The sequence below is a fragment of the Haliotis asinina genome, chromosome 12, assembly GCF_037392515.1.
Source record: "Haliotis asinina isolate JCU_RB_2024 chromosome 12, JCU_Hal_asi_v2, whole genome shotgun sequence".
Taxonomy (NCBI): domain Eukaryota; kingdom Metazoa; phylum Mollusca; class Gastropoda; order Lepetellida; family Haliotidae; genus Haliotis; species Haliotis asinina.
The window spans coordinates 29,184,443-29,210,641 of NC_090291.1; the positions used below are offsets into that span (position 1 = coordinate 29,184,443).

General features: G+C 42.0%; 5 protein-coding genes across 5 annotated transcripts; all 5 read left to right on the top strand.

Moving 5' to 3' along the window:
• Window positions 1-6,040: 6,040 nt before the first annotated feature.
• On the top strand, window positions 6,041-7,259 carry LOC137257456 (uncharacterized). The gene is made up of 2 exons (XM_067794786.1): window positions 6,041-6,121; window positions 6,534-7,259. The coding sequence occupies exons 1-2, from the start codon at window positions 6,041-6,043 to the stop codon at window positions 7,257-7,259; spliced, it is 807 nt and encodes a 268-aa protein (XP_067650887.1).
• A 2,946-nt stretch (window positions 7,260-10,205) lies between these two features.
• Window positions 10,206-11,427, top strand: LOC137257457 (uncharacterized). Its single transcript, XM_067794787.1, has 2 exons — window positions 10,206-10,286; window positions 10,702-11,427. The coding sequence occupies exons 1-2, from the start codon at window positions 10,206-10,208 to the stop codon at window positions 11,425-11,427; spliced, it is 807 nt and encodes a 268-aa protein (XP_067650888.1).
• A 2,970-nt stretch (window positions 11,428-14,397) lies between these two features.
• LOC137257458 (uncharacterized) lies at window positions 14,398-15,616 on the top strand. Its single transcript, XM_067794788.1, has 2 exons — window positions 14,398-14,478; window positions 14,891-15,616. Exons 1-2 carry the CDS (start codon window positions 14,398-14,400, stop codon window positions 15,614-15,616), a joined length of 807 nt encoding a protein of 268 aa, XP_067650889.1.
• A 2,894-nt stretch (window positions 15,617-18,510) lies between these two features.
• LOC137257459 (uncharacterized) lies at window positions 18,511-19,729 on the top strand. Its single transcript, XM_067794789.1, has 2 exons — window positions 18,511-18,591; window positions 19,004-19,729. Exons 1-2 carry the CDS (start codon window positions 18,511-18,513, stop codon window positions 19,727-19,729), a joined length of 807 nt encoding a protein of 268 aa, XP_067650890.1.
• Window positions 19,730-22,679: 2,950 nt separating this feature from the next.
• On the top strand, window positions 22,680-23,898 carry LOC137257460 (uncharacterized). The gene is made up of 2 exons (XM_067794790.1): window positions 22,680-22,760; window positions 23,173-23,898. Exons 1-2 carry the CDS (start codon window positions 22,680-22,682, stop codon window positions 23,896-23,898), a joined length of 807 nt encoding a protein of 268 aa, XP_067650891.1.
• Window positions 23,899-26,199: the final 2,301 nt, after the last annotated feature.

The window sequence follows — 26,199 nt, forward strand, 5'->3', positions numbered from 1 at the left end:
CTATACATGATAGAGATGTAACAAGAAGGTGCCAAGCTTTCATTTCGAGTCAACTGTAACTTCGACATATCAACGGTATTTGACTGTAATCTGTCATGATATTCAAGCCACTGCCAAACACTCTCAGAGATATTAAAGTGCCAAAGAAACCTGTACATATGTACGGAATGTAGATGACCAAACATGAATTTTCCCTTGACTTCAACAGGTGTTTAACAATAAAATGTACAAATATTTGCACAAAGGGGGCATATTTGCACAAAGGGACATATTTGCACAAAGGGACATATTTACACAAAGGGGCATATTTGCACAAAGGGGCATATTTGCACAAAGGCGCATATTTGCACAAAGGGAAACGGTGTAGCCTAGTGGTTAAAAAGATTCGCTCGTAACGCCGAGGATCCGGGTTCGATCTCTAACATGGGTACAACATATCTTCATCATAAAGTTATATACCAATGTTATATACCAAACAATTTGATGTTTCCATATTTTTTATCCAAAACATTTTGCATTGTTACATCGTGAAAATACAGTTAATTACATACGGAAACTATTACATGCGATGAACATTCATAAAAAAACAAAAGGGACATTAGCGTCATCATTTAAACATTACAAGTAAACATTTCGAACATATACCCGTAAACGATTGAAATTTGTTGTCCACAGAAGTAACCACTTTCTGTATTTTTGGTTGCTCACAGCATTAATAAACAATTTTGGATTAAATACAGTTATAATGGATGAACAAAAGCATAAATATTTCTTTCTAATAATTCAGAATAGTATAACTCAGAAAAGTAAGTTTGTATATATATATATATATATACATACAAACATGCGTGCGTGCGTGCGTGCATACATACATACTCATAAATGCGAACATACATACATACATACATACATACATACATACATACATACATACATACATACATACATACATACATACATACATACATACATACATACATACTCATAAATGCGAGTAGGCGAGATGGAATATAAACAAGGACTCGCACACATTGAGTGTGGTTTTGTTACCTCAGTGTGTGACCAGGGAGTGCAATATAATGGTGTGTCAGGTGTGTCATTCTGTGACGTATCAGCTGCATGTGCGTGTGTGTCAGTCATGCCCCACTGCGAGTGTCTACCTCGACCAACCTACCTCGACCAAGCTGTCCGTGTCACCTGACTACGGGGTGTGTTATAGAAAGAGTTGCCTCCCTTCAAGCAGAATGTAGACGAAAACTGATACAGTGAAATAACCGACTGTGTTGCTACCCCCATTACGTTCGTCATACCTACAATTTACATTCACTTATAGTCTACCAAATATACTGAACAGCAAAAGAAACGCAAGTTTCGAAAACATGAAGTCTCATAAAAGTAAGCGTTCATGTTTATGTCTTCTGTTCAAAAACTGAATAAAAAAAGTATGATAAATGAGAAAAAAACGTTTTAGTTCAACTTTGAACAACACTTAGGTAACTTGCTTGTATTACAATGATGTGAATATTGAATCATATCTGTGAGTTATTCAGTAATGGCGACACCTGCTGGTGCCATGTTTTCTGGACACTTTTCACCCTTTACATGTACAGGAAAATACAGTTCGTTCAATGCCCAGCGGCGCAAATCCATATCAAATTTAAATGGAAAATAATCATTATCTTGTGCAACGCAGTCTTTGTTTTTAGTGTCTCTATTTCGTACGATGAGTCCACTTGAACAGTGAACAGACTGATTTAATTGATTAAACTTGTAGACTACATAACCAGTGGCAGATAGCATGAGTATCAACCGATCGAGTCAGGATGACCCACATCCAACCTTGGAACAAACATTCAGTTTCACATTCTGCTACGTTTGTGAAGAAACTCTCGGACTCTCACATACCGGACATAATGGTTAGCTACAACGTTGTGGACCTGTTCACCAACATTCCGTTTGATGAAGTCTCCGTGCCAAACTTGACACTTGTATCAGTAGCCTTGAGGAAAGACTCGCAGTAGACAGCATTGTCAAATTTGTTTCTAGCTGCTTTCAGACATCCTACTTCACCTGGCAAGACAACATCTACCAGCAAATCTATGGGCTCCCCATGGGTTCACCTCTGTCACCGCCAATCACCGAGATCTTCATGACCAGCTTCAAAGAGACAGCCCTGGCTACATTCCCTTTCTAATCACTCTGCTGGTACAGAAAGGGGGGTGACATCTTCACCATCCTAGATCCAGACCATCCTCCTGTCAACTGTTTATGATCGGAGCATAGAAAATCATTGACATCAGGTGTTCGCTAAAGAGAAAGCATCTCAACAAGCAGCACCTGCGCATCCAGTTCACGATGGAAATAGAAGACCAACAAAAACTACTGTTCCTAGATGCATCCTTGCACAACTCCCCCAATAACATTACCTTCTCCATCTACAGAAAACCCATCCACACCCACCAGTATATTCACTACCTCTCCAACCATCACCCCTAGATCAAACGTGCAATTGCCTCCACCCTAACCAGACGAGCTAAATCTATCTGCGATTCTGACCATCTCCACACTGAAACAGACCATCTAAGAACTACATTCATAAACCTCAACGGCTATCCCAAACAACTTGTAGACAGAAACATATCATCCTCCCTGCAACAGCAAGAAGAACGCCAACCAAAACCTGGACCATCCCCAGTTAGAATTAATACTCCCTACCAAGGTCAGATTAGCCACCACATCTGTCGACTGCTCAAGAAAACTGCCGGTATAGATGTGACCTTCAGATCTGACAAAACACTGAGGACCATTCTGAAAGCCAGTGACAGATGTTCACCAACCAAGACCACCCACAAGCCCAGGAGCTGCATCTACAAGCTTATGTGTGACTGTGGCAGCAGCTATGTAGGAGAGATATCTCGCCCCATTGACACTAGGCTGAAAGAGCACAGAACTTCAGTAAAGAAATCAGATCTAAACAATCCGTCACACTCCACTGACTGGCAAGCAACACCCATCATAGCATCGAACATCCATGATTGGCTGCGACGAAAAAATTCAGAAGCTGTCAACATCAAAAGATTAGCTCCACAGATGAACAGGGACCAAGGGTTTTACCGACCAAATGCCCGGGAAGTCAATTAGACGTGTGCTTCACCAATCACCTGCTAATCCTCTGTTACAGCATCATCTCACCCTTAGTACCTTATCCTAGCTTTTGTATATTGCTAGACTATCATCCCCACACTATTGTACACCAGTCAAACGGTTTCTATTGCTTAATCCATTGTAACAACGCCATACCAGCTTTTGTATATTTTAAGTCTCTTTTCATCTGCTATGTTTTAATTAAAATCACCACTCTGGCTTCTTGTACATTACTAGTATACATATCCTATTTAAATGTTAGTTAGCATCCACCTGACCAGGGGGCAAGGCATAGCCCAGAAACGTCAAGAAAAACAATAAAGAAGAAGTCGACATCCATAACATTTTGTCCTATAACAACAAAGTCCTTTGATCACTCTCTACATGTCAGTGGACATGAGTAAGAAGACGTTAAGCTTAAGGCTCCTTCACACCTCTTTCGAAATGACAGGAATCAATGAGAATCAGCCAGAACAAACATATGTACTAATTTTGACCCGCATTCGGAAGACAATGTGAAAATAAACAATTTCTTCAAGCTTTATGGAATGAGAGTCCCAAATGCTATCAGTCGTTTCAGTGACAGGTGGACACGTTCTTGTGCGATTCGACAGCATTCAGATGACGTCAGGGGTCATTTGGAGAGCATTCGGGACATTCTGACTGTATTCCAGGCGTATTCGAGGTACATTCGAGCTGTGTTCCAACTTCAATCTAAATATTCAGATACATTTGAAGCATATTCAACCTGAAGTCCAGCAGTAATCAAAATACATTCCGACTCATTCGAGGCGCATACGAAACATTCTGACAGGATTGTGAAGTGGTTTGTCTTTTCTATTTTTCCTCGAATATGTTCAGAAAGCTTAAAATGCAGTTCGATGGAAGTAAAAAAAATACTTAGAATGCAATAAGAATGCTTAGAATCAGGTTCCAATGCACCTCATATGCCGTTCGATATTTTTCTACTTCAAATATACCTCGAACGTTTTGAACATTCTAAACATTCGGGCATCTTACAGAGTGCAGTTTTAGAATTCAGTTCAGAAGTTTTAGAATTCAGTTCAAATGTCCAGGAATCGCCAGAAATTTTCATTCCGACAGCACTCCGGCTCATTCCACTTCAGGTGTGAAGGGGGGTATTAGTGCCAAAGAAACCCCGGTCTTGACTCATGATAAACAGATTCCAGTTAGTGAGGAGAGAAAGCAGTGAAAGCTGTCAAATGTTTATGATCGGAGCATCGGACACCACATGTTCGCTAAAGAGAAAGCATGTCCTGCCGTTCCAGAAGCACGCGCCATTCACCTAGTTAACATTAAAGATTAAGCTTGTATATCGTGACACCGCACACTCGCACACTTGCCATACGGTAGCTGCCTGTAAGCTAGCCAGTCAAGTGGTCCATTGCCAAAGAATTCAGTTACTAATTACGACAGCTACGTAGAAGTGCAGAGATTCTAGTAAAATAAAGAACGTTTTGAAAATATAATTGTCTTACAACACTGTCTCTATCTCAGAACAAACATTTCTGTTGTAGTCGATTCAGCACATAGAAATACTTCTGAGCTTGTGGTGAAATGTCTGGACTTCAGTCCATCATAAGACGCATCAATGAAATGCATATCGCCAAGTGGACCCGTGAAGGTCCCGGGGTAGAATAGGCTTTCTGCAACCCATGTTTGCCATAAACGGCGACTATGCATGTCGTAAGAAGCGGCTAACGAGATCGGGTGGTGATGCTCGCTGACTTGGTTGGCACATGTCATCGGTTCCAGTTACGCAGATCGATGCTCATGCTGTTGCATGCATGCATGCATACATACATACATACATACATACATACATACATACATACATACATACATACATACATACATACATACATACATACATACATACATACATACATACATACATACATACATACATACATACATACATACATACATACATACATACATACATACTCATAAATGCGAGTAGGCGAGATGGAATACAAACAAGGACTTGCACACATTGAGTGTGGTTTTGTTACTTCAGTGTGTGTGACCAGGGAGTGCAATATAATGGTGTGTCAGGTGTGTCATTCTGTGACGTATCAGCTGCATGTGCGTGTGTGTCAGTCATGTCCTACCGCGAGTGTCTGTGAGAACCTACCTCGACCAAGCTGTCCGTGTCACCTGACTACGGGGTGTGTGTGATAGAAAGAGTTGCCTCCCTTCAAGCAGAATGTAGACGAAAACTGATACAGTGAAATAACCGACTGTGTTGCTACCCCCATTACGTTCGTCATACCTACAATTTACATTCACTTATAGTCTACCAAATATACTGAACAGCAAAAGAAACGCAAGTTTCGAAAACATGAAGTCTCATAAAAGTAAGCGTTCATGTTTATGTCTTCTGTTCAAAGACTAAACAAAAAAGTAGTTACCTACTTACCATGATAAATGAGAGAAAACGTTTGAACAACACTTAGGTAACTTGCTTGTATTACAATGATGTGAATATTGAATCATATCTGTGAGTTATTCAGTAATGGCGACACCTGCTGGTGCCATGTTTTCTGGACACTTTTCACCCTTTACATGTACAGGAAAATACAGTTCGTTCAATGCCCAGCGGCGCAAATCCATATCAAATTTAAATGGAAAATAATCATTATCTTGTGCAACGCAGTCTTTGTTTTTAGTGTCTCTATTTCGTACGATGAGTCCACTTGAACAGTGAACAGACTGATTTAATTGATTAAACTTGTAGACTACATAACCAGTGGCAGATAGCATGAGTATCAACCGATCGAGTCAGGATGACCCACATCCAACCTTGGAACAAACATTCAGTTTCACATTCTGCTACGTTTGTGAAGAACCGGACTCTCACATACCGGGCACGATGGTTAGCTACAACGTTGTGGACCTGTTCACCAACATTCCGTTTGATGAAGTCTCCGTGCCAAACTTGACACTTGTATCAGTAGCCTTGAGGAAAGACTCGCAGTAGACAGCATTGTCAAATTTGTTTCTAGCTGCTTTCAGACATCCTACTTCACCTGGCAAGACAACATCTACCAGCAAATCCATGGGCTCCCCATAGGTTCACCTCTGTCACCGCCAATCACCGAGATCTTCATGACCAGCTTCGCAGAGACAGCCTTGGCTACATCCCCTTTCCAATCACTCCCCTGGTACAGAAAGGTGGATGACATCTTCACCATCCTAGATCCCGACCATCCTCCTGTCAAATGCTTATGATCGGAGCATAGAAAATCATTGACATCAGGTGTTCGCTAAAGAGAAAGCATCTCAACAAGCAGCACCTGCGCATCCAGTTCACGATGGAAATAGAAGACCAATAGAAACTACCATTCCTAGATGTGTCTTTGCAGAACTCCCCCAACAACATTACCTACAGAAAATCCATCCACACCCACCAGTATATTCACTACCTCTCCAACCATCACCCCCAGATCAAACGTGCAATTGCCTCCACCCCAACCAGACGAGCTAAATCCGTCTGCGATTCTGACCATCTTCAAACTGAAATAGACCATCTAAGAACTACATTCATAAACCTCAACGGCTATCCCAAACAACTTGTAGACAGAAACATATCATCCTCCCTGCAACAGCAAGAAGAATGCCAACCAAAACCTGGACCATCCCCAGTTAGAATTAACATTCCCTACCAAGGTCAGATTAGCCACCACATCTGTCGACTGCTCAAGAAAACTGCCGGTATAGATGTGACCTTCAGGTCTGACAAAACACTGAGGACCATTCTGAAAGCCAGTGACAGATGTTCACCAACCAAGACGACCCACAAGCCCAGGAGCTACATCTACAAGCCTATGTGTGACTGCGGCGCCAGCTATGTAGGAGAGACATCTCGCCCCATTGACACTAGGCTGAAAGAGCACAGAACTTCAGTAGAGAAATCAGATCTAAACAATCCGTCACACTCCACTGACTGGCAAGCAACACCCATCATAGCATCGAACATCCATGATTGGCTGCGACGAAAAATTTCAGAAGCTATCAACATCAAAAGATTAGCTCCACAGAGGAACAGGGACCAAGGGTTTTACCTACCAAATGCCCGGGAAGTCAATTAGACGTGGGCTTCACCAATCACCTGCTAATCCTCTGTTACAGCATCATCTCACCCTTAGTACCTTATCCTAGCTTTTGTATATTGCTAGACTATCATCCCCACACTATTGTACACCAGTCAAATGGTTTCTATTGCTTAATCCATTGTAACAACGCCATACCAGCTTTTGTATATTTTAAGTCTCTTTTCATCTGCTATGTTTTAATTAAAATCACCACTCTGGCTTCTTGAACATTACTAGTATACATATCCTGTTTAACTGTTAGTTAGCATCCACCTGACCAGGGGGCAAGGCATAGCCCAGAAACGTCAAGAAAAACAATAAAGAAGAAGTCGACATCCATAACATTTTGTCCTATAACAACAAAGTCCTTTGATCACTCTCTACATGTCAGTGGACATGAGTAAGAAGACGTTAAGCTTAAGGCTCCTTCACACCTCTTCGAAATGACAGGAATCAATGAGAATCAGCCAGAACAAACATATGTACTAATTTTGACCCGCATTCGGAAGACAATGTGAAAATAAACAATTTCTTCAAGCTTTATGGAATGAGAGTCCCAAATGCTATCAGTCGTTTCAGTGACAGGTGGACACGTTCTTGTGCGATTCGACAGCATTCAGATGACGTCAGGGGTCATTTGGAGAGCATTCGGGACATTCTGACTGTATTCCAGGCGTATTCGAGGTACATTCGAGCTGTGTTCCAACTTCAATCTAAATATTCAGATACATTTGAAGCATATTCAACCTGAAGTCCAGCAGTAATCAAAATACATTCCGACTCATTCGAGGCGCATACGAAACATTCTGACAGGATTGTGAAGTGGTTTGTCTTTTCTATTTTTCCTCGAATATGTTCAGAAAGCTTAAAATGCAGTTCGATGGAAGTAAAACAAATACTTAGAATGCAATAAGAATGCTTAGAATCAGGTTCCAATGCACCTCATATGCCGTTCGATATTTTTCCACTTCAATTATACCTCGAACGTTTTGAACATTCTAAACATTCGGGCATCTTACAGAGTGCAGTTTTAGAATTCAGTTCAGAAGTTTTAGAATTCAGTTCAAATGTCCAGGAATCGCCAGAAATTTTCATTCCGACAGCACTCCGGCTCATTCCACCTCAGGTGTGAAGGGGGGTATTAGTGCTAAAGAAACCCCGGTCTTGACTCATGATAAACAGATTCCAGTTAGTGAGGAGAGAAAGCAGTGAAAGCTGTCAAATGTTTATGATCGGAGCATCGGACACCACATGTTCGCTAAAGAGAAAGCATGTCCTGCCGTTCCAGAAGCACGCGCCATTCACCTAGTTAACATTAAAGATTAAGCTTGTATATCGTGACACCGCACACTCGCACACTTGCCATACGGTAGCTGCCTGTAAGCTAGCCAGTCAAGTGGTCCATTGCCAAAGAATTCAGTTACTAATTACGACAGCTACGTAGAAGTGCAGAGATTCTAGTAAAATAAAGAACGTTTTGAAAATATAATTGTCTTACAACATTGTCTCTATCTCAGAACAAACATTTCTGTTGTAGTCGATTCAGCACATAGAAATACTTCTGAGCTTGTGGTGAAATGTCTGGACTTCAGTCCATCATAAGACGCATCAATGAAATGCATATCGCCAAGTGGACCCGTGAAGGTCCCGGGGTAGAATAGGCTTTCTGCAACCCATGTTTGCCATAAACGGCGACTATGCTTGTCGTAAGAAGCGGCTAACGAGATCGGGTGGTGATGCTCGCTGACTTGGTTGGCACATGTCATCGGTTCCAGTTACGCAGATCGATGCTCATGCTGTTGCATACATACATACATACATACATACATACATACATACATACATACATACATACATACATACATACATACATACATACATACATACATACATACATACATACATACATACATACATACATACATACATACATACATACATACATACATACATACATACATACATACATACATACATACATACATACATACATACATACATACATACATACATACTCATAAATGCGAGTAGGCGAGATGGAATACAAACAAGGACTTGCACACATTGAGTGTGGTTTTGTTACTTCAGTGTGTGTGACCAGGGAGTGCAATATAATGGTGTGTCAGGTGTGTCATTCTGTGACGTATCAGCTGCATGTGCGTGTGTGTCAGTCATGTCCTACCGCGAGTGTCTGTGAGAACCTACCTCGACCAAGCTGTCCGTGTCACCTGACTACGGGGTGTGTGTGATAGAAAGAGTTGCCTCCCTTCAAGCAGAATGTAGACGAAAACTGATACAGTGAAATAACCGACTGTGTTGCTACCCCCATTACGTTCGTCATACCTACAATTTACATTCACTTATAGTCTACCAAATATACTGAACAGCAAAAGAAACGCAAGTTTCGAAAACATGAAGTCTCATAAAAGTAAGCGTTCATGTTTATGTCTTCTGTTCAAAGACTAAACAAAAAAGTAGTTACCTACTTACCATGATAAATGAGAGAAAACGTTTGAACAACACTTAGGTAACTTGCTTGTATTACAATGATGTGAATATTGAATCATATCTGTGAGTTATTCAGTAATGGCGACACCTGCTGGTGCCATGTTTTCTGGACACTTTTCACCCTTTACATGTACAGGAAAATACAGTTCGTTCAATGCCCAGCGGCGCAAATCCATATCAAATTTAAATGGAAAATAATCATTATCTTGTGCAACGCAGTCTTTGTTTTTAGTGTCTCTATTTCGTACGATGAGTCCACTTGAACAGTGAACAGACTGATTTAATTGATTAAACTTGTAGACTACATAACCAGTGGCAGATAGCATGAGTATCAACCGATCGAGTCAGGATGACCCACATCCAACCTTGGAACAAACATTCAGTTTCACATTCTGCTACGTTTGTGAAGAACCGGACTCTCACATACCGGGCACGATGGTTAGCTACAACGTTGTGGACCTGTTCACCAACATTCCGTTTGATGAAGTCTCCGTGCCAAACTTGACACTTGTATCAGTAGCCTTGAGGAAAGACTCGCAGTAGACAGCATTGTCAAATTTGTTGTTTCTAGCTGCTTTCAGACATCCTACTTCACCTGGCAAGACAACATCTACCAGCAAATCCATGGGCTCCCCATAGGTTCACCTCTGTCACCGCCAATCACCGAGATCTTCATGACCAGCTTCGCAGAGACAGCCTTGGCTACATCCCCTTTCCAATCACTCCCCTGGTACAGAAAGGTGGATGACATCTTCACCATCCTAGATCCCGACCATCCTCCTGTCAAATGCTTATGATCGGAGCATAGAAAATCATTGACATCAGGTGTTCGCTAAAGAGAAAGCATCTCAACAAGCAGCACCTGCGCATCCAGTTCACGATGGAAATAGAAGACCAATAGAAACTACCATTCCTAGATGTGTCTTTGCAGAACTCCCCCAACAACATTACCTACAGAAAATCCATCCACACCCACCAGTATATTCACTACCTCTCCAACCATCACCCCCAGATCAAACGTGCAATTGCCTCCACCCCAACCAGACGAGCTAAATCCGTCTGCGATTCTGACCATCTTCAAACTGAAATAGACCATCTAAGAACTACATTCATAAACCTCAACGGCTATCCCAAACAACTTGTAGACAGAAACATATCATCCTCCCTGCAACAGCAAGAAGAATGCCAACCAAAACCTGGACCATCCCCAGTTAGAATTAACATTCCCTACCAAGGTCAGATTAGCCACCACATCTGTCGACTGCTCAAGAAAACTGCCGGTATAGATGTGACCTTCAGGTCTGACAAAACACTGAGGACCATTCTGAAAGCCAGTGACAGATGTTCACCAACCAAGACGACCCACAAGCCCAGGAGCTACATCTACAAGCCTATGTGTGACTGCGGCGCCAGCTATGTAGGAGAGACATCTCGCCCCATTGACACTAGGCTGAAAGAGCACAGAACTTCAGTAGAGAAATCAGATCTAAACAATCCGTCACACTCCACTGACTGGCAAGCAACACCCATCATAGCATCGAACATCCATGATTGGCTGCGACGAAAAATTTCAGAAGCTATCAACATCAAAAGATTAGCTCCACAGAGGAACAGGGACCAAGGGTTTTACCTACCAAATGCCCGGGAAGTCAATTAGACGTGGGCTTCACCAATCACCTGCTAATCCTCTGTTACAGCATCATCTCACCCTTAGTACCTTATCCTAGCTTTTGTATATTGCTAGACTATCATCCCCACACTATTGTACACCAGTCAAATGGTTTCTATTGCTTAATCCATTGTAACAACGCCATACCAGCTTTTGTATATTTTAAGTCTCTTTTCATCTGCTATGTTTTAATTAAAATCACCACTCTGGCTTCTTGAACATTACTAGTATACATATCCTGTTTAACTGTTAGTTAGCATCCACCTGACCAGGGGGCAAGGCATAGCCCAGAAACGTCAAGAAAAACAATAAAGAAGAAGTCGACATCCATAACATTTTGTCCTATAACAACAAAGTCCTTTGATCACTCTCTACATGTCAGTGGACATGAGTAAGAAGACGTTAAGCTTAAGGCTCCTTCACACCTCTTCGAAATGACAGGAATCAATGAGAATCAGCCAGAACAAACATATGTACTAATTTTGACCCGCATTCGGAAGACAATGTGAAAATAAACAATTTCTTCAAGCTTTATGGAATGAGAGTCCCAAATGCTATCAGTCGTTTCAGTGACAGGTGGACACGTTCTTGTGCGATTCGACAGCATTCAGATGACGTCAGGGGTCATTTGGAGAGCATTCGGGACATTCTGACTGTATTCCAGGCGTATTCGAGGTACATTCGAGCTGTGTTCCAACTTCAATCTAAATATTCAGATACATTTGAAGCATATTCAACCTGAAGTCCAGCAGTAATCAAAATACATTCCGACTTATTCGAGGCGCATACGAAACATTCTGACAGGATTGTGAAGTGGTTTGTCTTTTCTATTTTTCCTCGAATATGTTCAGAAAGCTTAAAATGCAGTTCGATGGAAGTAAAACAAATACTTAGAATGCAATAAGAATGCTTAGAATCAGGTTCCAATGCACCTCATATGCCGTTCGATATTTTTCCACTTCAATTATACCTCGAACGTTTTGAACATTCTAAACATTCGGGCATCTTACAGAGTGCAGTTTTAGAATTCAGTTCAGAAGTTTTAGAATTCAGTTCAAATGTCCAGGAATCGCCAGAAATTTTCATTCCGACAGCACTCCGGCTCATTCCACCTCAGGTGTGAAGGGGGGTATTAGTGCTAAAGAAACCCCGGTCTTGACTCATGATAAACAGATTCCAGTTAGTGAGGAGAGAAAGCAGTGAAAGCTGTCAAATGTTTATGATCGGAGCATCGGACACCACATGTTCGCTAAAGAGAAAGCATGTCCTGCCGTTCCAGAAGCACGCGCCATTCACCTAGTTAACATTAAAGATTAAGCTTGTATATCGTGACACCGCACACTCGCACACTTGCCATACGGTAGCTGCCTGTAAGCTAGCCAGTCAAGTGGTCCATTGCCAAAGAATTCAGTTACTAATTACGACAGCTACGTAGAAGTGCAGAGATTCTAGTAAAATAAAGAACGTTTTGAAAATATAATTGTCTTACAACATTGTCTCTATCTCAGAACAAACATTTCTGTTGTAGTCGATTCAGCACATAGAAATACTTCTGAGCTTGTGGTGAAATGTCTGGACTTCAGTCCATCATAAGACGCATCAATGAAATGCATATCGCCAAGTGGACCCGTGAAGGTCCCGGGGTAGAATAGGCTTTCTGCAACCCATGTTTGCCATAAACGGCGACTATGCTTGTCGTAAGAAGCGGCTAACGAGATCGGGTGGTGATGCTCGCTGACTTGGTTGGCACATGTCATCGGTTCCAGTTACGCAGATCGATGCTCATGCTGTTGCATACATACATACATACATACATACATACATACATACATACATACATACATACATACATACATACATACATACATACATACATACATACATACATACATACATACATACATACATACATACATACATACATACATACATACATACATACATACATACATACATACATACATACATACATACATACATACATACATACATACATACATACATACATACATACATACATACATACATACTCATAAATGCGAGTAGGCGAGATGGAATACAAACAAGGACTTGCACACATTGAGTGTGGTTTTGTTACTTCAGTGTGTGTGACCAGGGAGTGCAATATAATGGTGTGTCAGGTGTGTCATTCTGTGACGTATCAGCTGCATGTGCGTGTGTGTCAGTCATGTCCTACCGCGAGTGTCTGTGAGAACCTACCTCGACCAAGCTGTCCGTGTCACCTGACTACGGGGTGTGTGTGATAGAAAGAGTTGCCTCCCTTCAAGCAGAATGTAGACGAAAACTGATACAGTGAAATAACCGACTGTGTTGCTACCCCCATTACGTTCGTCATACCTACAATTTACATTCACTTATAGTCTACCAAATATACTGAACAGCAAAAGAAACGCAAGTTTCGAAAACATGAAGTCTCATAAAAGTAAGCGTTCATGTTTATGTCTTCTGTTCAAAGACTAAACAAAAAAGTAGTTACCTACTTACCATGATAAATGAGAGAAAACGTTTGAACAACACTTAGGTAACTTGCTTGTATTACAATGATGTGAATATTGAATCATATCTGTGAGTTATTCAGTAATGGCGACACCTGCTGGTGCCATGTTTTCTGGACACTTTTCACCCTTTACATGTACAGGAAAATACAGTTCGTTCAATGCCCAGCGGCGCAAATCCATATCAAATTTAAATGGAAAATAATCATTATCTTGTGCAACGCAGTCTTTGTTTTTAGTGTCTCTATTTCGTACGATGAGTCCACTTGAACAGTGAACAGACTGATTTAATTGATTAAACTTGTAGACTACATAACCAGTGGCAGATAGCATGAGTATCAACCGATCGAGTCAGGATGACCCACATCCAACCTTGGAACAAACATTCAGTTTCACATTCTGCTACGTTTGTGAAGAACCGGACTCTCACATACCGGGCACGATGGTTAGCTACAACGTTGTGGACCTGTTCACCAACATTCCGTTTGATGAAGTCTCCGTGCCAAACTTGACACTTGTATCAGTAGCCTTGAGGAAAGACTCGCAGTAGACAGCATTGTCAAATTTGTTTCTAGCTGCTTTCAGACATCCTACTTCACCTGGCAAGACAACATCTACCAGCAAATCCATGGGCTCCCCATAGGTTCACCTCTGTCACCGCCAATCACCGAGATCTTCATGACCAGCTTCGCAGAGACAGCCTTGGCTACATCCCCTTTCCAATCACTCCCCTGGTACAGAAAGGTGGATGACATCTTCACCATCCTAGATCCCGACCATCCTCCTGTCAAATGCTTATGATCGGAGCATAGAAAATCATTGACATCAGGTGTTCGCTAAAGAGAAAGCATCTCAACAAGCAGCACCTGCGCATCCAGTTCACGATGGAAATAGAAGACCAATAGAAACTACCATTCCTAGATGTGTCTTTGCAGAACTCCCCCAACAACATTACCTACAGAAAATCCATCCACACCCACCAGTATATTCACTACCTCTCCAACCATCACCCCCAGATCAAACGTGCAATTGCCTCCACCCCAACCAGACGAGCTAAATCCGTCTGCGATTCTGACCATCTTCAAACTGAAATAGACCATCTAAGAACTACATTCATAAACCTCAACGGCTATCCCAAACAACTTGTAGACAGAAACATATCATCCTCCCTGCAACAGCAAGAAGAATGCCAACCAAAACCTGGACCATCCCCAGTTAGAATTAACATTCCCTACCAAGGTCAGATTAGCCACCACATCTGTCGACTGCTCAAGAAAACTGCCGGTATAGATGTGACCTTCAGGTCTGACAAAACACTGAGGACCATTCTGAAAGCCAGTGACAGATGTTCACCAACCAAGACGACCCACAAGCCCAGGAGCTACATCTACAAGCCTATGTGTGACTGCGGCGCCAGCTATGTAGGAGAGACATCTCGCCCCATTGACACTAGGCTGAAAGAGCACAGAACTTCAGTAGAGAAATCAGATCTAAACAATCCGTCACACTCCACTGACTGGCAAGCAACACCCATCATAGCATCGAACATCCATGATTGGCTGCGACGAAAAATTTCAGAAGCTATCAACATCAAAAGATTAGCTCCACAGAGGAACAGGGACCAAGGGTTTTACCTACCAAATGCCCGGGAAGTCAATTAGACGTGGGCTTCACCAATCACCTGCTAATCCTCTGTTACAGCATCATCTCACCCTTAGTACCTTATCCTAGCTTTTGTATATTGCTAGACTATCATCCCCACACTATTGTACACCAGTCAAATGGTTTCTATTGCTTAATCCATTGTAACAACGCCATACCAGCTTTTGTATATTTTAAGTCTCTTTTCATCTGCTATGTTTTAATTAAAATCACCACTCTGGCTTCTTGAACATTACTAGTATACATATCCTGTTTAACTGTTAGTTAGCATCCACCTGACCAGGGGGCAAGGCATAGCCCAGAAACGTCAAGAAAAACAATAAAGAAGAAGTCGACATCCATAACATTTTGTCCTATAACAACAAAGTCCTTTGATCACTCTCTACATGTCAGTGGACATGAGTAAGAAGACGTTAAGCTTAAGGCTCCTTCACACCTCTTCGAAATGACAGGAATCAATGAGAATCAGCCAGAACAAACATATGTACTAATTTTGACCCGCATTCGGAAGACAATGTGAAAATAAACAATTTCTTCAAGCTTTATGGAATGAGAGTCCCAAATGCTATCAGTCGTTTCAGTGACAGGTGGACACGTTCTTGTGCGATTCGACAGCATTCAGATGACGTCAGGGGTCATTTGGAGAGCATTCGGGACATTCTGACTGTATTCCAGGCGTATTCGAGGTACATTCGAGCTGTGTTCCAACTTCAATCTAAATATTCAGATACATTTGAAGCATATTCAACCTGAAGTCCAGCAGTAATCAAAATACATTCCGACTCATTCGAGGCGCATACGAAACATTCTGACAGGATTGTGAAGTGGTTTGTCTTTTCTATTTTTCCTCGAATATGTTCAGAAAGCTTAAAATGCAGTTCGATGGAAGTAAAACAAATACTTAGAATGCAATAAGAATGCTTAGAATCAGGTTCCAATGCACCTCATATGCCGTTCGATATTTTTCCACTTCAATTATACCTCGAACGTTTTGAACATTCTAAACATTCGGGCATCTTACAGAGTGCAGTTTTAGAATTCAGTTCAGAAGTTTTAGAATTCAGTTCAAATGTCCAGGAATCGCCAGAAATTTTCATTCCGACAGCACTCCGGCTCATTCCACCTCAGGTGTGAAGGGGGGTATTAGTGCTAAAGAAACCCCGGTCTTGACTCATGATAAACAGATTCCAGTTAGTGAGGAGAGAAAGCAGTGAAAGCTGTCAAATGTTTATGATCGGAGCATCGGACACCACATGTTCGCTAAAGAGAAAGCATGTCCTGCCGTTCCAGAAGCACGCGCCATTCACCTAGTTAACATTAAAGATTAAGCTTGTATATCGTGACACCGCACACTCGCACACTTGCCATACGGTAGCTGCCTGTAAGCTAGCCAGTCAAGTGGTCCATTGCCAAAGAATTCAGTTACTAATTACGACAGCTACGTAGAAGTGCAGAGATTCTAGTAAAATAAAGAACGTTTTGAAAATATAATTGTCTTACAACATTGTCTCTATCTCAGAACAAACATTTCTGTTGTAGTCGATTCAGCACATAGAAATACTTCTGAGCTTGTGGTGAAATGTCTGGACTTCAGTCCATCATAAGACGCATCAATGAAATGCATATCGCCAAGTGGACCCGTGAAGGTCCCGGGGTAGAATAGGCTTTCTGCAACCCATGTTTGCCATAAACGGCGACTATGCTTGTCGTAAGAAGCGGCTAACGAGATCGGGTGGTGATGCTCGCTGACTTGGTTGGCACATGTCATCGGTTCCAGTTACGCAGATCGATGCTCATGCTGTTGCATACATACATACATACATACATACATACATACATACATACATACATACATACATACATACATACATACATACATACATACATACATACATACATACATACATACATACATACATACATACATACATACATACATACATACATACATACATACATACATACTCATAAATGCGAGTAGGCGAGATGGAATACAAACAAGGACTTGCACACATTGAGTGTGGTTTTGTTACTTCAGTGTGTGTGACCAGGGAGTGCAATATAATGGTGTGTCAGGTGTGTCATTCTGTGACGTATCAGCTGCATGTGCGTGTGTGTCAGTCATGTCCTACCGCGAGTGTCTGTGAGAACCTACCTCGACCAAGCTGTCCGTGTCACCTGACTACGGGGTGTGTGTGATAGAAAGAGTTGCCTCCCTTCAAGCAGAATGTAGACGAAAACTGATACAGTGAAATAACCGACTGTGTTGCTACCCCCATTACGTTCGTCATACCTACAATTTACATTCACTTATAGTCTACCAAATATACTGAACAGCAAAAGAAACGCAAGTTTCGAAAACATGAAGTCTCATAAAAGTAAGCGTTCATGTTTATGTCTTCTGTTCAAAGACTAAACAAAAAAGTAGTTACCTACTTACCATGATAAATGAGAGAAAACGTTTGAACAACACTTAGGTAACTTGCTTGTATTACAATGATGTGAATATTGAATCATATCTGTGAGTTATTCAGTAATGGCGACACCTGCTGGTGCCATGTTTTCTGGACACTTTTCACCCTTTACATGTACAGGAAAATACAGTTCGTTCAATGCCCAGCGGCGCAAATCCATATCAAATTTAAATGGAAAATAATCATTATCTTGTGCAACGCAGTCTTTGTTTTTAGTGTCTCTATTTCGTACGATGAGTCCACTTGAACAGTGAACAGACTGATTTAATTGATTAAACTTGTAGACTACATAACCAGTGGCAGATAGCATGAGTATCAACCGATCGAGTCAGGATGACCCACATCCAACCTTGGAACAAACATTCAGTTTCACATTCTGCTACGTTTGTGAAGAACCGGACTCTCACATACCGGGCACGATGGTTAGCTACAACGTTGTGGACCTGTTCACCAACATTCCGTTTGATGAAGTCTCCGTGCCAAACTTGACACTTGTATCAGTAGCCTTGAGGAAAGACTCGCAGTAGACAGCATTGTCAAATTTGTTTCTAGCTGCTTTCAGACATCCTACTTCACCTGGCAAGACAACATCTACCAGCAAATCCATGGGCTCCCCATAGGTTCACCTCTGTCACCGCCAATCACCGAGATCTTCATGACCAGCTTCGCAGAGACAGCCTTGGCTACATCCCCTTTCCAATCACTCCCCTGGTACAGAAAGGTGGATGACATCTTCACCATCCTAGATCCCGACCATCCTCCTGTCAAATGCTTATGATCGGAGCATAGAAAATCATTGACATCAGGTGTTCGCTAAAGAGAAAGCATCTCAACAAGCAGCACCTGCGCATCCAGTTCACGATGGAAATAGAAGACCAATAGAAACTACCATTCCTAGATGTGTCTTTGCAGAACTCCCCCAACAACATTACCTACAGAAAATCCATCCACACCCACCAGTATATTCACTACCTCTCCAACCATCACCCCCAGATCAAACGTGCAATTGCCTCCACCCCAACCAGACGAGCTAAATCCGTCTGCGATTCTGACCATCTTCAAACTGAAATAGACCATCTAAGAACTACATTCATAAACCTCAACGGCTATCCCAAACAACTTGTAGACAGAAACATATCATCCTCCCTGCAACAGCAAGAAGAATGCCAACCAAAACCTGGACCATCCCCAGTTAGAATTAACATTCCCTACCAAGGTCAGATTAGCCACCACATCTGTCGACTGCTCAAGAAAACTGCCGGTATAGATGTGACCTTCAGGTCTGACAAAACACTGAGGACCATTCTGAAAGCCAGTGACAGATGTTCACCAACCAAGACGACCCACAAGCCCAGGAGCTACATCTACAAGCCTATGTGTGACTGCGGCGCCAGCTATGTAGGAGAGACATCTCGCCCCATTGACACTAGGCTGAAAGAGCACAGAACTTCAGTAGAGAAATCAGATCTAAACAATCCGTCACACTCCACTGACTGGCAAGCAACACCCATCATAGCATCGAACATCCATGATTGGCTGCGACGAAAAATTTCAGAAGCTATCAACATCAAAAGATTAGCTCCACAGAGGAACAGGGACCAAGGGTTTTACCTACCAAATGCCCGGGAAGTCAATTAGACGTGGGCTTCACCAATCACCTGCTAATCCTCTGTTACAGCATCATCTCACCCTTAGTACCTTATCCTAGCTTTTGTATATTGCTAGACTATCATCCCCACACTATTGTACACCAGTCAAATGGTTTCTATTGCTTAATCCATTGTAACAACGCCATACCAGCTTTTGTATATTTTAAGTCTCTTTTCATCTGCTATGTTTTAATTAAAATCACCACTCTGGCTTCTTGAACATTACTAGTATACATATCCTGTTTAACTGTTAGTTAGCATCCACCTGACCAGGGGGCAAGGCATAGCCCAGAAACGTCAAGAAAAACAATAAAGAAGAAGTCGACATCCATAACATTTTGTCCTATAACAACAAAGTCCTTTGATCACTCTCTACATGTCAGTGGACATGAGTAAGAAGACGTTAAGCTTAAGGCTCCTTCACACCTCTTCGAAATGACAGGAATCAATGAGAATCAGCCAGAACAAACATATGTACTAATTTTGACCCGCATTCGGAAGACAATGTGAAAATAAACAATTTCTTCAAGCTTTATGGAATGAGAGTCCCAAATGCTATCAGTCGTTTCAGTGACAGGTGGACACGTTCTTGTGCGATTCGACAGCATTCAGATGACGTCAGGGGTCATTTGGAGAGCATTCGGGACATTCTGACTGTATTCCAGGCGTATTCGAGGTACATTCGAGCTGTGTTCCAACTTCAATCTAAATATTCAGATACATTTGAAGCATATTCAACCTGAAGTCCAGCAGTAATCAAAATACATTCCGACTCATTCGAGGCGCATACGAAACATTCTGACAGGATTGTGAAGTGGTTTGTCTTTTCTATTTTTCCTCGAATATGTTCAGAAAGCTTAAAATGCAGTTCGATGGAAGTAAAACAAATACTTAGAATGCAATAAGAATGCTTAGAATCAGGTTCCAATGCACCTCATATGCCGTTCGATATTTTTCCACTTCAATTATACCTCGAACGTTTTGAACATTCTAAACATTCGGGCATCTTACAGAGTGCAGTTTTAGAATTCAGTTCAGAAGTTTTAGAATTCAGTTCAAATGTCCAGGAATCGCCAGAAATTTTCATTCCGACAGCACTCCGGCTCATTCCACCTCAGGTGTGAAGGGGGGTATTAGTGCTAAAGAAACCCCGGTCTTGACTCATGATAAACAGATTCCAGTTAGTGAGGAGAGAAAGCAGTGAAAGCTGTCAAATGTTTATGATCGGAGCATCGGACACCACATGTTCGCTAAAGAGAAAGCATGTCCTGCCGTTCCAGAAGCACGCGCCATTCACCTAGTTAACATTAAAGATTAAGCTTGTATATCGTGACACCGCACACTCGCACACTTGCCATACGGTAGCTGCCTGTAAGCTAGCCAGTCAAGTGGTCCATTGCCAAAGAATTCAGTTACTAATTACGACAGCTACGTAGAAGTGCAGAGATTCTAGTAAAATAAAGAACGTTTTGAAAATATAATTGTCTTACAACATTGTCTCTATCTCAGAACAAACATTTCTGTTGTAGTCGATTCAGCACATAGAAATACTTCTGAGCTTGTGGTGAAATGTCTGGACTTCAGTCCATCATAAGACGCATCAATGAAATGCATATCGCCAAGTGGACCCGTGAAGGTCCCGGGGTAGAATAGGCTTTCTGCAACCCATGTTTGCCATAAACGGCGACTATGCTTGTCGTAAGAAGCGGCTAACGAGATCGGGTGGTGATGCTCGCTGACTTGGTTGGCACATGTCATCGGTTCCAGTTACGCAGATCGATGCTCATGCTGTTGCATACATACATACATACATACATACATACATACATACATACATACATACATACATACATACATACATACATACATACATACATACATACATACATACATACATACATACATACATACATACATACATACATACATACATACATACATACATACATACATACATACATACATACATACATACATACATACATACATACATACATACATACATACATACTCATAAATGCGAGTAGGCGAGATGGAATACAAACAAGGACTTGCACACATTGAGTGTGGTTTTGTTACTTCAGTGTGTGTGACCAGGGAGTGCAATATAATGGTGTGTCAGGTGTGTCATTCTGTGACGTATCAGCTGCATGTGCGTGTGTGTCAGTCATGTCCTACCGCGAGTGTCTGTGAGAACCTACCTCGACCAAGCTGTCCGTGTCACCTGACTACGGGGTGTGTGTGATAGAAAGAGTTGCCTCCCTTCAAGCAGAATGTAGACGAAAACTGATACAGTGAAATAACCGACTGTGTTGCTACCCCCATTACGTTCGTCATACCTACAATTTACATTCACTTATAGTCTACCAAATATACTGAACAGCAAAAGAAACGCAAGTTTCGAAAACATGAAGTCTCATAAAAGTAAGCGTTCATGTTTATGTCTTCTGTTCAAAGACTAAACAAAAAAGTAGTTACCTACTTACCATGATAAATGAGAGAAAACGTTTGAACAACACTTAGGTAACTTGCTTGTATTACAATGATGTGAATATTGAATCATATCTGTGAGTTATTCAGTAATGGCGACACCTGCTGGTGCCATGTTTTCTGGACACTTTTCACCCTTTACATGTACAGGAAAATACAGTTCGTTCAATGCCCAGCGGCGCAAATCCATATCAAATTTAAATGGAAAATAATCATTATCTTGTGCAACGCAGTCTTTGTTTTTAGTGTCTCTATTTCGTACGATGAGTCCACTTGAACAGTGAACAGACTGATTTAATTGATTAAACTTGTAGACTACATAACCAGTGGCAGATAGCATGAGTATCAACCGATCGAGTCAGGATGACCCACATCCAACCTTGGAACAAACATTCAGTTTCACATTCTGCTACGTTTGTGAAGAACCGGACTCTCACATACCGGGCACGATGGTTAGCTACAACGTTGTGGACCTGTTCACCAACATTCCGTTTGATGAAGTCTCCGTGCCAAACTTGACACTTGTATCAGTAGCCTTGAGGAAAGACTCGCAGTAGACAGCATTGTCAAATTTGTTTCTAGCTGCTTTCAGACATCCTACTTCACCTGGCAAGACAACATCTACCAGCAAATCCATGGGCTCCCCATAGGTTCACCTCTGTCACCGCCAATCACCGAGATCTTCATGACCAGCTTCGCAGAGACAGCCTTGGCTACATCCCCTTTCCAATCACTCCCCTGGTACAGAAAGGTGGATGACATCTTCACCATCCTAGATCCCGACCATCCTCCTGTCAAATGCTTATGATCGGAGCATAGAAAATCATTGACATCAGGTGTTCGCTAAAGAGAAAGCATCTCAACAAGCAGCACCTGCGCATCCAGTTCACGATGGAAATAGAAGACCAATAGAAACTACCATTCCTAGATGTGTCTTTGCAGAACTCCCCCAACAACATTACCTACAGAAAATCCATCCACACCCACCAGTATATTCACTACCTCTCCAACCATCACCCCCAGATCAAACGTGCAATTGCCTCCACCCCAACCAGACGAGCTAAATCCGTCTGCGATTCTGACCATCTTCAAACTGAAATAGACCATCTAAGAACTACATTCATAAACCTCAACGGCTATCCCAAACAACTTGTAGACAGAAACATATCATCCTCCCTGCAACAGCAAGAAGAATGCCAACCAAAACCTGGACCATCCCCAGTTAGAATTAACATTCCCTACCAAGGTCAGATTAGCCACCACATCTGTCGACTGCTCAAGAAAACTGCCGGTATAGATGTGACCTTCAGGTCTGACAAAACACTGAGGACCATTCTGAAAGCCAGTGACAGATGTTCACCAACCAAGACGACCCACAAGCCCAGGAGCTACATCTACAAGCCTATGTGTGACTGCGGCGCCAGCTATGTAGGAGAGACATCTCGCCCCATTGACACTAGGCTGAAAGAGCACAGAACTTCAGTAGAGAAATCAGATCTAAACAATCCGTCACACTCCACTGACTGGCAAGCAACACCCATCATAGCATCGAACATCCATGATTGGCTGCGACGAAAAATTTCAGAAGCTATCAACATCAAAAGATTAGCTCCACAGAGGAACAGGGACCAAGGGTTTTACCTACCAAATGCCCGGGAAGTCAATTAGACGTGGGCTTCACCAATCACCTGCTAATCCTCTGTTACAGCATCATCTCACCCTTAGTACCTTATCCTAGCTTTTGTATATTGCTAGACTATCATCCCCACACTATTGTACACCAGTCAAATGGTTTCTATTGCTTAATCCATTGTAACAACGCCATACCAGCTTTTGTATATTTTAAGTCTCTTTTCATCTGCTATGTTTTAATTAAAATCACCACTCTGGCTTCTTGAACATTACTAGTATACATATCCTGTTTAACTGTTAGTTAGCATCCACCTGACCAAGGGGCAAGGCATAGCCCAGAAACGTCAAGAAAAACAATAAAGAAGAAGTCGACATCCATAACATTTTGTCCTATAACAACAAAGTCCTTTGATCACTCTCTACATGTCAGTGGACATGAGTAAGAAGACGTTAAGCTTAAGGCTCCTTCACACCTCTTTCGAAATGACAGGAATCAATGAGAATCAGCCAGAACAAACATATGTACTAATTTTGACCCGCATTCGGAAGACAATGTGAAAATAAACAATTTCTTCAAGCTTTATGGAATGAGAGTCCCAAATGCTATCAGTCGTTTCAGTGACAGGTGGACACGTTCTTGTGCGATTCGACAGCATTCAGATGACGTCAGGGGTCATTTGGAGAGCATTCGGGACATTCTGACTGTATTCCAGGCGTATTCGAGGTACATTCGAGCTGTGTTCCAACTTCAATCTAAATATTCAGATACATTTGAAGCATATTCAACCTGAAGTCCAGCAGTAATCAAAATACATTCCGACTCATTCGAGGCGCATACGAAACATTCTGACAGGATTGTGAAGTGGTTTGTCTTTTCTATTTTTCCTCGAATATGTTCAGAAAGCTTAAAATGCAGTTCGATGGAAGTAAAACAAATACTTAGAATGCAATAAGAATGCTTAGAATCAGGTTCCAATGCACCTCATATGCCGTTCGATATTTTTCCACTTCAAATATACCTCGAACGTTTTGAACATTCTAAACATTCGGGCATCTTACAGAGTGCAGTTTTAGAATTCAGTTCAGAAGTTTTAGAATTCAGTTCAAATGTCCAGGAATCGCCAGAAATTTTCATTCCGACAGCACTCCGGCTCATTCCACCTCAGGTGTGAAGGGGGGTATTAGTGCTAAAGAAACCCCGGTCTTGACTCATGATAAACAGATTCCAGTTAGTGAGGAGAGAAAGCAGTGAAAGCTGTCAAATGTTTATGATCGGAGCATCGGACACCACATGTTCGCTAAAGAGAAAGCATGTCCTGCCGTTCCAGAAGCACGCGCCATTCACCTAGTTAACATTAAAGATTAAGCTTGTATATCGTGACACCGCACACTCGCACACTTGCCATACGGTAGCTGCCTGTAAGCTAGCCAGTCAAATGGTCCATTGCCAAAGAATTCAGTTACTAATTACGACAGCTACGTAGAAGTGCAGAGATTCTAGTAAAATAAAGAACGTTTTGAAAATATAATTGTCTTACAACACTGTCTCTATCTCAGAACAAACATTTCTGTTGTAGTCGATTCAGCACATAGAAATACTTCTGAGCTTGTGGTGAAATGTCTGGACTTCAGTCCATCATAAGACGCATCAATGAAATGCATATCGCCAAGTGGACCCGTGAAGGTCCCGGGGTAGAATAGGCTTTCTGCAACCCATGTTTGCCATAAACGGCGACTATGCTTGTCGTAAGAAGCGGCTAACGAGATCGGGTGGTGATGCTCGCTGACTTGGTTGGCACATGTCATCGGTTCCAGTTACGCAGATCGATGCTCATGCTGTTGATCACTGGATTGTCGGGTGGGGACTCGATTATTTATAGACCACCGCAATATAGCTGTAATATTGCCGAGTGTGGCGTAAAACTAAATAACTCAGTCACTCATATCGTCAGTGTATGAGACTACCCAGTCCCGATCTTCCTCAGACACAGGAGCTACTGGCAACAATAACGTGAAGACCATACATTATACTGTTAGGTATTGCCAGACCTGGACATCTCACAACGGTACCATACCGCTAGTTTCGTTCCAAAGGACCTGTACCCTGAAGTAGTGACTTCAGAGGGGCGACTCACAGGGAAGAGTCTCCATACGGCCCGTCCCCTTCAGACCTGGGAGGTGGTGTCAGACGAGGGCCTTGCTTATCCCTTCGTTATCTGCCAGAATGATGAGCAAGACAGGAAGACGTTCATCATGGTTTTGACAAACAGTTCACTTAATAATTAAGGATGAACACGCTGGATGATCCCCAAAGATGTTGCTCGTGAAGTACTTTCT

Bases quoted from the DNA above. Each gene is read 5' to 3' on its own strand.
- LOC137257459 (XM_067794789.1), top strand. From the start codon at position 18,511: ATGGTTAGCTACAACGTTGTGGACCTGTTCACCAACATTCCGTTTGAT. The intron at 18,592-19,003 runs GTAGCCTTGAGG...GTGTCTTTGCAG, and splicing joins CAAACTTGACACTTGTATCA to AACTCCCCCAACAACATTAC.
- LOC137257457 (XM_067794787.1), top strand. From the start codon at position 10,206: ATGGTTAGCTACAACGTTGTGGACCTGTTCACCAACATTCCGTTTGAT. The intron at 10,287-10,701 runs GTAGCCTTGAGG...GTGTCTTTGCAG, and splicing joins CAAACTTGACACTTGTATCA to AACTCCCCCAACAACATTAC.
- LOC137257458 (XM_067794788.1), top strand. From the start codon at position 14,398: ATGGTTAGCTACAACGTTGTGGACCTGTTCACCAACATTCCGTTTGAT. The intron at 14,479-14,890 runs GTAGCCTTGAGG...GTGTCTTTGCAG, and splicing joins CAAACTTGACACTTGTATCA to AACTCCCCCAACAACATTAC.
- LOC137257456 (XM_067794786.1), top strand. From the start codon at position 6,041: ATGGTTAGCTACAACGTTGTGGACCTGTTCACCAACATTCCGTTTGAT. The intron at 6,122-6,533 runs GTAGCCTTGAGG...GTGTCTTTGCAG, and splicing joins CAAACTTGACACTTGTATCA to AACTCCCCCAACAACATTAC.
- LOC137257460 (XM_067794790.1), top strand. From the start codon at position 22,680: ATGGTTAGCTACAACGTTGTGGACCTGTTCACCAACATTCCGTTTGAT. The intron at 22,761-23,172 runs GTAGCCTTGAGG...GTGTCTTTGCAG, and splicing joins CAAACTTGACACTTGTATCA to AACTCCCCCAACAACATTAC.